Source organism: Mus caroli, chromosome 8, assembly GCF_900094665.2.
Source record: "Mus caroli chromosome 8, CAROLI_EIJ_v1.1, whole genome shotgun sequence".
NCBI lineage: Eukaryota > Metazoa > Chordata > Mammalia > Rodentia > Muridae > Mus > Mus caroli.
Window position 1 is genome coordinate 87,351,228 of NC_034577.1, and position 10,000 is coordinate 87,361,227.

The window sequence follows — 10,000 nt, forward strand, 5'->3', positions numbered from 1 at the left end:
GGAGCTGCATGCCGGCATCCCTGAAGATGGGCGTGTGATTTCCCCAGGATGGTTTGGGCAGAAAGACATCTCGGCTGAACTTAAAAAACCTTTGCTAAAAGACGGGAAAAAAGGGAATGAGAAAATGAAGAAAGAGAACAAAATGCTAATGTATTCCTGAGAGGAAGTGTTTTGTTCCTACTGGCTGTAGCAAGATGGCCTGGGTTGGAGGCCAGGCTCTGTGAATGATTCTGGCTGAGGTAAAACACCTGTGCAGGCCCCACCAACTGAAAGTCCCATACACGGGAATTTGCTGGCTAGTCTTATGTCAACTTATACACACTTAAAATTATTTATATTGTTTTACTTATTATGTTATGTTTACTTGTTATGTTATATTGTTTTTGTTTTTTCAAGACAGGGTTTCTCTGTGTAGCCCTGGCTGTCCTGGAACTCACTCTGTAGACCGGGCTGGCCTTGAACTCAGAGATCCGCCAGCTCCTGCCTCCAAAGTGCTGGGATGAAAGGCATGTGCTCTTTATTTATTATATTTTAATGTGAGATCTTGTGGGTTGTGATGGTTTGTATATACTCACCCAGGGACTGGCACTATTAGAAGGTGTGGCCCTGTTAGAGTAGGTGTGGCCTTGTTGGAATAGGTAAGTCACTGTGGGTGTGGGCTCTAAGACGCTCCTCCTAGCTGCCTGGAAGCCAGTATTGTGCTGGCAGCCTTCAGATGAAGATGTAGAACTCTCAGTTCGGCCTGCACCATGCCTGCCTGGATACTGTCATGCTCCCATCTTGATAATGGACTGAATCTCTGAACCTGTAAGCCAGCCCCATCTAAATGTTGTTTTTATAAGAGTAGCCTTGGTCATGGTGTCTGTTCACAGTAAGACAGAAGTTGGTACCAGGGACTGGGGTATTTATGTGATAGGCCTGACCATGCTTTTGTTTGGAAGAATGTGGATTTTGGGGCTTTGGATTTGGAAAGCAGTGGAATGCTTTTATTGGGGCTTAATGGCTGTCCTAGTAGGAATATGGAAGACTTTGTTACTGAGACTGACTTAAACTATGCAGACCTGGTCCAAGAGGTTTCAGGGGAGAATTTCAGTGTGTGGCCTAGAGACCGTCTTGGTGGTATTTTGGTGAAGAATGTGGCTACTTTCTACCCTTGTCTGAAGCGTAGGTGAATCTTAACTGAGAACATGCCTTCATAAGATCCAGCTGAAAGGTATTTTTTTAATTAGTGATTGATGTGGGAGAGCCCAGCCCATTAAGGGTGATGTCATCCCTGAGCTGGTGGTCCTGGGTTCTACAAGAACGCAGGTTGAGCAAGCCAGGGAAACAAGCCAGTAAGCAGGACCCCTCCATGGCCTCTGCATCAGCTCCTGCCTCCAGGAGCCTGCCATGTCTGAGTTCCTGTACTGACTTCCTTCAACAATGAACAGTGATATGGATTGCGTAAGCCAAATCCTTTCCTCCCCAACTTAGTTTTTGATCATGGTGTTTTTGATGCAGCAACAGAAAACCTGACTAAGACATGAATTGGGTAAGTTTATTAAAACACATGCTCTCTACTAATACTGCATGCTGTGCTGCTGGGGATCGTGGCCCACACCTTTAATCCCAGCACTTGGGAGGCAGAGGCAGGAGGGTCTCTGAACTCCACAGAGTTCCAGGAGAGTCAGAGATACATGCCTAAGACCTTGTTCTGAAACAACCAAACAAAAACTCCAAATCCAAACTTAAAAACCAAAAACCAAACAAACAAAAACTAAAACCCCACTATATGCTCAATATACTTTATTCCTTATAATTTCTCCATAGTGCTTTCTTTCACCAGATGACAGGAAACTTGCCAGTTCTGTGGGAAGAGGAAGCCTGGTGCTGGGTGAGTAGCCACACACAGGCTAGGAAGTGCTATTAACCTCCTACTGAAAGTTCATTCTTTTTTTTTAAAAATTATATATTTTATGTATATGAGTACACTGTCACTCTCTTCAGACACATCAGAAGAGGGCATTGATTGGATTGCCATTGAAGGTGGTTCTGCACCACCATGTGGTTGCTGGGAATTGAACTCAGGACCTCTGGAAGAACAGTTAGTGCTCTTAACTGCTGAGTCCTCTCTCTGCACACCCCCTACCCCCTGCCCCCACACCCCACCCCCAAGTTCATTCTTGAAAGAGTTCCACTCACCAGAAAACTGGCTCCGACCCTTAAGGCTCCAGTCCCGGAAATGGTCTGCACAGTGACGAACTGCAGGGGATACAGAGAGTCAGTCTCTCTACCCTTTACACTTCAGAACTTCATTCTTTTAGCTATTTATTTGTATAGGGATCGTTATTTGATATTTGTATAGGGATATTTATTTACTTTATGAATATCTTGTCTGCATATTTGTATGTACACCATGCTCATGCCTGTTGCCCTAGAAAGTCCAGAGGCATCAGATCCTTTGGAACTTCAGATCTGGAGTTATAGATGGTTGTGAGCTGCCATGTGGGTGCTGGGAATCAAACTCGGGCTCTCTAGAAGAGCAACGAGTACTCTAAACCACAGAGCCATCTTTCCAGCACCTGTTATTTGTACTGTATATGCCCTGTGTATATGGGGCATGCAGTATACGCATGGCATGGCATGCGTGCATATGTGTGTGTGGGGAAGACAGAAGACAATGCCTTGGAGCTTGTTTTTTTTCCTTCAGCCTTCATTGTGGGATCTGGAGACTGAACTCAAACCATCAGGCCTGTGCAGCAAGCACTTTATCTGCTAAGCCATTTTGCTGGCCCCTACAAGTGAATGCTGGATGGTGAATTCCATATAACCATCTGTGTTATATGGAAAATTTTAGGATATAAAAACTCTTTCTCAAAAGAATAAAGGAGTGATTTCTACACACACACACACACACACACACACAAATATAAAGACATTAAAATAGTCACTATATTCAAACGCTATTTTAGAAATAAATAGTAGTCAACAAGTATATTATTCTTTGTAGTGCTGAGGACTGAACCTAGGGCTTTTACACATTCGAGGCTAGTATTCCACCAGTGAGATATTAATACTTTGTTTTTAAATCTTAGGCAGAAAAATAAATTTGAAAGTATATCCATTAAGCCACATCTTCCCTTTTTCTTAAAAAAAGTAACCCACAGGCAGTGTCTTTATTTTAGGATCACGGCCTCTCTGTCCATGCCCTGGGACAGGGCAACAGAGGACAGCCATACCAGCCCTGCCCCCATACTCATGGCTGCTTCTCCCATCTAAGCTGGAAGCTTAACACATGATTGTGGGGACTAATTATAGGCCCAGGGAGGCATTTATAACACATATGCAGTATAAAAAACATGAAAGTCATCAACACCAACAAGCAGGGCAAAAGTTATCGATCAAATTCTGTCAAATCTTCAAGATAATCTATATCGTTAAACTTCCTTCAGTAAGTGTGGCCACCTCAGCCATTACACACATATTAACTGAGTTAACATTTCCCGTATCAAGCTCAAGCCCGTCCCGCTGGCTTACCCGGCCGCTTTTCAACACTTCGTTGTTCTCGCCCAGGGCCAGTTCTGCAGAAGCCTTACAGAATTCAGCCAGTCCCCCAATGGGCAGGTATTCTTTGTCCAAATTTTTTGCAGCAATCTGGGCCTCTGCCTAGACAAGAAAACATAAGTCTTAGTTTTTTTCCTTCTACCCTCGTCCTACTGAGATGACAATAAACGGTTTCTGAAGTAAATGTCAGAGGCCACATTGCTATTTGGGCTGCCTATGAACTCCTGGGCCTTCCTGCTAAGCCGGGACTGGCCACTTGGCAAGCCTAATATTCCATATGAAGTTACTGTTTAAGAAGGATAAGTGGAATAGTTGACATTTTGTATCATAGAACAGAAATGATTTTTACTAATTTATGTTAATATCATTTTTGAGAAATAAAATTGTATTTATTTTGAAGTTTCCTTATATGTGGATTAGTAAGGTGGTTTGGATGAGAATGTCCACAGGCTCATATGTTTGACTACTCCATCCCAGCTGGTGGAAGTGTTTGGGAAGGGTTAGGAGGTGTGGCCTTGTTGGAGGAAGTGTGTGCGCATCTCTCTGCCTCTCACTTGCAGATCGAGTTGTGAGCTCTCTGGTATTCTTCACCATGGAGTCACTCTGCTGTCAGGGACTTACCCTCTGAAACCATAACTCAAACACTATGACTTGCTTGGTGTCATTGTTTTGTCAGAGCACCTGAAAAGTACCTAAGACATCTAGGCTGGCTTGAACCTGCCAGTATCTTGTTTCAGCCTCCCAAGTCCTGAGATTTTTTTTTTTTTTTTTAAGATTTATTTATTTTATTTATTATATGTAAGTACACTGTAGCTTTCTTCAGATATTCCAGAAGAGGGCGCCAGATCCTGTTACGGATGGTTGTGAGCCACCATGTGGTTGCTGGGATTTGATCTCTGGACCTTCAGAAGAGCAGTCGGGTGCTCTTACCCACTGAGCCATCTCACCAGCCCCCTGAGATTTTTAAGATTGTTTTGAGACAGGGTTTCTCTATGTCGAGTAGGCTGTCCTGGAACTTGCTATATAGAATAGGTTGTCCTTGAATTACCAGAAATCTACCTGCCTTTGCCCCCTGAGGGCTGGGATTAAAGGTAAGTGCCACCGTGTCCAGGACAATTACTGGGGTGTGTGCCATTATCCTGGCTAAAGGGTTTTATATGGAAAGGTAAGGTCTTTCTTGGTTATCATGTAACATAATAGGGCTCTCTTGCAATACAAAAGAATGAAATTTATGAGCAACATGTTAGGTGTGTGAAATGACAAAATCCAATTGAATGTATAAGAGTATCATGGCGTGTCAGGGTATGTGCCAGTCGGGGAACTTACACTGTGACAGAGGGAGAGATGGTCCCCCTACCTGACTCATAGGGCTGTGGTGAACTGTTGAGATAATGGATGGTAGTGCTTGGTTGTGGTCTAGCCTACAACAATAGCTTATCAATCAACGAATACATTTTTAGAATTCTTGTGATGTTGTGATGTGTTTGCATGCCAGAAAACACTCTATCACATCTAGTATCTCCAGCCTCGAATAACTTCTGAATGTAACAAAAACTGGAGAATGAAAGAAGCTATCCTGTAGTTCAGGAAGGGTGGATAGCACAGGCCTCTCTGGGTGTGGATTTCACCACAGCAATCACCAGAGGAATGGAACTAAGAGTAGCTGCACTCGCAGCTGGCTATTCCTCTCCTTAAGAGATGATGTTAAAATTGTCATCCTCTTGTGCCCCCTCAGGATTAGGCACCACGCCTGACTTACAATCGTACAGGCCTTGTGGCTTTGATCTGCTTTCTCAGGGAAGGAAGATCATGGTCTAGAAAAGCCAGGTGATTCACAAAGCCAGAGCCAGGACCTAGGGGGAAAGGGTCTCTGAGTCCTGGTCCAGCACTCCTTTTGGCTCAGGTTCCACATCCTAGCTAGCAGGAGACGAGTGCCAAGCTCACCTTCCGGACACTGGGGAGCACGTAAGGCTTTCCGTTATCATCCCGGTAGGCACCAACTCCCAGGTTCATCTTCTTGCTGTTGGTGTCTCTCTTGAAGGCTTCGGTAACGCCCAGGATGGGATCTGGAGGCCCCATTTCGACATGGGTCCACCAGGAGCTGAAATGAGAAATAGGTTATCCCAGCCATGAGCTCGATTCCTACAGCCAGGTATGTCTCTGCTCTGCCAAAGATCCATTTTGGCATGTGTGTATTACAGAACAGGCACCAGCTATCCAATAGCACAAAAGCCTTCAGAAGACTGGAGATCAGCACAAATATGACAAGATGCAGAAAGATAGCACCCAAGTTATTTTGGGTAGGATAGGGTACAACCACAGGTTGAAAACTTTTTTTTTTCTTCAGCTTATTAATAATGAAGGCGTGGCTCATATACATCGGGACACTTTATTCAGCTGTAAAGAAAAGTGAAAATTAAACTTTCAGGTAAGCCAACATCACCAGTTAATATTATGCGTGGGGTAACTCGGACCCAGAAACAGACGCTGCCTGCATGTTCTCTCCCTAGCTCAGAATCTTTAGATGCAGGTGTAAAACCTGGAGTCACCACAGAAATCAGGAAGATAAAAGGGACCAAGGAGACCGACCGCTAGAGAGGGGGACTGGAAACAGGTACAATAAAGGGGAAAATGGGGAAAACAGGGAGTGGTTTTAAATGGGAAGCAGAAAAGTAGAGGAGACCAAAAAGGCAGGGGCAGGGGAGTGCGGGTGTGTGTGTGTGTGTCAAAAAGGCTTGAAAAGCCATAGGGAACCAGTTTTCATTCCGTTTACACACACACTTAACGAAGGGATGCCACTTGGATGACAATGCTCCTCAAGCGCGTTAGACTACCTAACAAGAGTGCCAGGCATGGCAAACCTTCCTTTGGCTTGTTGGACAGGCGAGTCTAAGAGACTCCCAAACTAAGTTGGCTATTGCCTTTGTCCTCAGAGAAACTGAACTTAAGCTCCCCATTGCTGAAAAAAAGCACCTGTCAGACAAAAGACTTGGAGAAAGAGATCTGGAAGCCGCCTCCGGCAAACTAGCATTTCATAGTAGCCTAAAAGGCTTGGCAAGCTGCCAAGGGGGAGGAGCAATCGGTAGTCCTACTCAGCCTTAAAACTTACAAACCACAACAGTGACCAGCAAAGGCAAGATAGAACCAAGCATGCATGACTGATACTGTGTATCTGTGGCAATCCACAGCTGTCCAGCCTATCTGAAGTTTCACTAAGAGAATTCATGTCTTGTAGCCGGTGATTGTTACTTTGTGTATTTGTGTAGGGTTTTCTTTCTTCCACCTTTCTCTACCCTTTTTCCTTCCACCCTTCAACCCCCTAACACCTGAGAAGAATGATAGCTAGGAAAGGAAAGAGAGCCCTGAATAAAGTCAAGGGTTGGAAAGGGGCAACGGTTATCTATCAGGTTAGACTACTTCCTGCTGACTAGGGGTGCCGAGTTCCTTAGGGGCAAGTTTGTTCTTGGTTGTCAGGACATCAAATTTGTTTCTTCTTTTTACATGACTACTTAACAAACCTTGACCAACAGCAACCAACAACCCACCTCTTGCGGGCATTTATTTATTTATTTATTTATTTATTTATTGGTTTTTCAAGACAGGGTTTCTCTGTGTAGTCCTGGCTGTCCTGGAACTCGCTCTGTAGAGCAGGCTGGCCTCAAATTCAGAAATCCGCCTGCCACTGCCTCCCAAGTGCTGGGATTAAAGGCACACACCACCACTGCTGGGCTATTTATTTTTAAAGATTTTATTTATTCTATGTATATGAGTATACTGTAGCTGTCCTCAGACACACCAGAAGAGGGCATCCGATCCCATTATAGATGGTTGTGAGCTACCATGTGGTTGCTGGGATTTGAACTCGGGACCTCTGGAAGAGCAGTTGGTACTTTTTTTTTTGTTTGTTTGTTTTTGTTTTTGAGGCAGGGTTTCTCTGTGTAGCCCTGGCTGTCCTGGAACTCACTCTGTAGACCAGGCTAGCCTCGAACTCAGAAATCTGCCTGCTTCTGCCTCCCAAGTGCTGTGATTAAAGGTGTGTGTCACCATGCCCGGAGCAGTTGGTACTTTTAACTGCTGAGCCATCTCTCCAGACCCCGGGGCCTATGATTTATATAACCTCTGAAAAGTCTCCAGAATTCCAAACATCACACAATTGCAGAAAGCATCTGCAGCTGGCCAAATCATGGTTGCTGTGGACAATCTGAGGCAGTCCCACGTGCCACACCTGGGATTAAAATGAAAACATTCATATATATAGCCCAGAAAACAAATGAACAAGTACACCGGTATGCCTAGCTTGTGTAGTTGCTGGGGATCGAACCCAGGCCTTTGTACATGCTGGACAAGCGTGACTACCAGTTGAGCCATATGTCCAGCCCCTGGCTTGAAATCTAGGTCAGGTGCTTCTGTGTACTGGAGCTTACACTAGGATTTCTGCAGCTTAAACTATAAAACAAAGCCTACCCTTACTATGTGTCAATAATGTGGAAAGACTAAGCGCCTGCCTGACATGTTTTCCACCTCTGGACGGTACTGGCAGACTAGATTGCAAAATCCTACTTCTCAGTACTTACAGCATCAATTCATAGGCTTCCTGGCAAATGTGAAACCACATTTCTACTACTTTGAATGCACTACCTTAAAATATGTTTTTCGGCTTGTTTCATCCTCAACCAGTGTAATTTTAGGAAAAACATGTATTAGATGAATACTTAACCCAGGTGAAAGGCATAGTATTTATTATTATTAATATATATTTTATTTCTATTTATTTATTTTTGGTTTTTCGAGACAGGGTTTCTCTGTATAGCCCTGGCTGTCCTCGAACTCAGAAATCCGCCTGTCTCTGCCTCCCGAGTGCTGGGATTAAAGGCGTGCGCCACTACCCCCAGCATTAATATATATTTTAAAAAGAATTTATTTTATGTATATGGGTGTATTTGTAGCTGTCTTCAGACACTAGAAGAGGGCATTGGATCCCATTACAGATGGTTGTGAGCCACCATGTGGTTGCTGGGAATTGAACTCAGGACCTCTGGGAGAGCAGTCAATGCTCTTAACTGCTGAGCCTTCTTCCAGCCAGCCCTCATTAATATATTTTATTTTTAATTGCTAGTGAAGGGTTCTACTACTGGGGTACAAGTCATAACCCAGTTTGAATTTTTTAAAAATACGTTTAGGCTTAGAGGAATTGAACAGGTCCTATTTCTCACCCCCTTGCTAGCACTAGGAGTTACTAAGGTGCATTTGTTACAGTTACAGAGCCCTAGAGATACCTTGCATCTTTTCCTAGTTTAGTTTAAGTCTGTTTCTGTTCACTTCTCTCTAGGAAACCACCTATCTCCTTAGGCTTCTCTTGACTGTGGCAGTTTCCATTTCCTTGGTTTTGGTGACTTTGATGCTTTTGGTACATTCTAGCCAAATACATGCCACTGGCCTTGGCCTCCCTTTGGAGGTTTTTCTCATAATCATATTGGGGTAAAGTGTTTCTTCTGGGAACAATTCTATTTCGTGTTACTGAAGACAATTTCTAATAACCTTTACATGTTCAAACAGTGTGTTAACTAATGAACTGGTTCTTTAACCACAGATAATTTCTGACAGACAATGAATTCTAAGTATATTTTAAAGTCTTGACATTCTCTATGGAAAGCAGTAATTTTATGGGCATGTGCTCTGCCACCAGTTTAACAGGGGATAAAGGACACATGTACTAAGCTATGTCAAGTGCTTTCTTGTTTGTCCATGTGGGGATTCACATCACTGCCTCCCTCTCTCCCCCATTTTCACTGGAAACAGAAGTTAAAAGGAACTTAACAAGTGGTTGAAAACACACTCCACCAGGAGAGATACAACTGGTTTTTTTTTTTTTTCAAGGGAGGAAAAGGCCGTTTGTCCTGAACCCTTTAGTTGTTGGTTCAGGATTCCCTTTTACTCTTAAAATTTTGAGGAATCTAAAGAACTTCTGTTATTTTTCTCCCTTACCTGAGATTCAACTATACAAATATCTGTAGTGGGGCCTGGGCACCTGGGATCATAGGTGCAGATTGGCTTCAGCCTTTGGCTGGAGAAGTCCACTTGGCACTGTGGGCTAAAGGCTCTCTCTATGTAGCTCAAGGTGGCCTGGAACTACTAAGCCACTTGCCCACAGATCCCCTGACTGCTGGGATTACAGTGTCTGGCTGTTAACACAGTTCCTGAGCTCACAGTGGGTGGTGTATGTTAGTCGGAGCGCCTAGCTGCAGCTCCTCCCAAAGCTTCCACTTGCGTGGGGCTTAGCTATTAATATTTACTGTGTTGGGGACTAAACTTGAGAAATCTGTTAGCTATTAGCCATCTGAAAACTGGAATCATGGAAAACCATGTGCATTACCATAAATAACACCTTGTATTGCTATGAAAATAGTTTTGACCTGCCAGGTGTGGTAGTGTCTGCTTGAAGCCTCTGCATATGATA

The 10,000-nt window shown here is 43.9% G+C and overlaps 1 protein-coding gene across 1 annotated transcript in view; it reads right to left on the bottom strand.

Moving 5' to 3' along the window:
• Got2 (glutamic-oxaloacetic transaminase 2) overlaps positions 1-10,000 on the bottom strand; it is a 24,319-nt gene that overhangs the window by 7,828 nt on the left and 6,491 nt on the right. The window contains exons 2-5 of the mRNA XM_021171113.2: positions 5,488-5,644; positions 3,517-3,645; positions 2,182-2,241; positions 2-94 (exon numbers count right to left, since the gene is read on the bottom strand). Coding sequence (XP_021026772.1) covers positions 2-94; positions 2,182-2,241; positions 3,517-3,645; positions 5,488-5,644 — 439 coding nt within the window. The remainder of the gene's footprint in view (position 1; positions 95-2,181; positions 2,242-3,516; positions 3,646-5,487; positions 5,645-10,000) is intronic.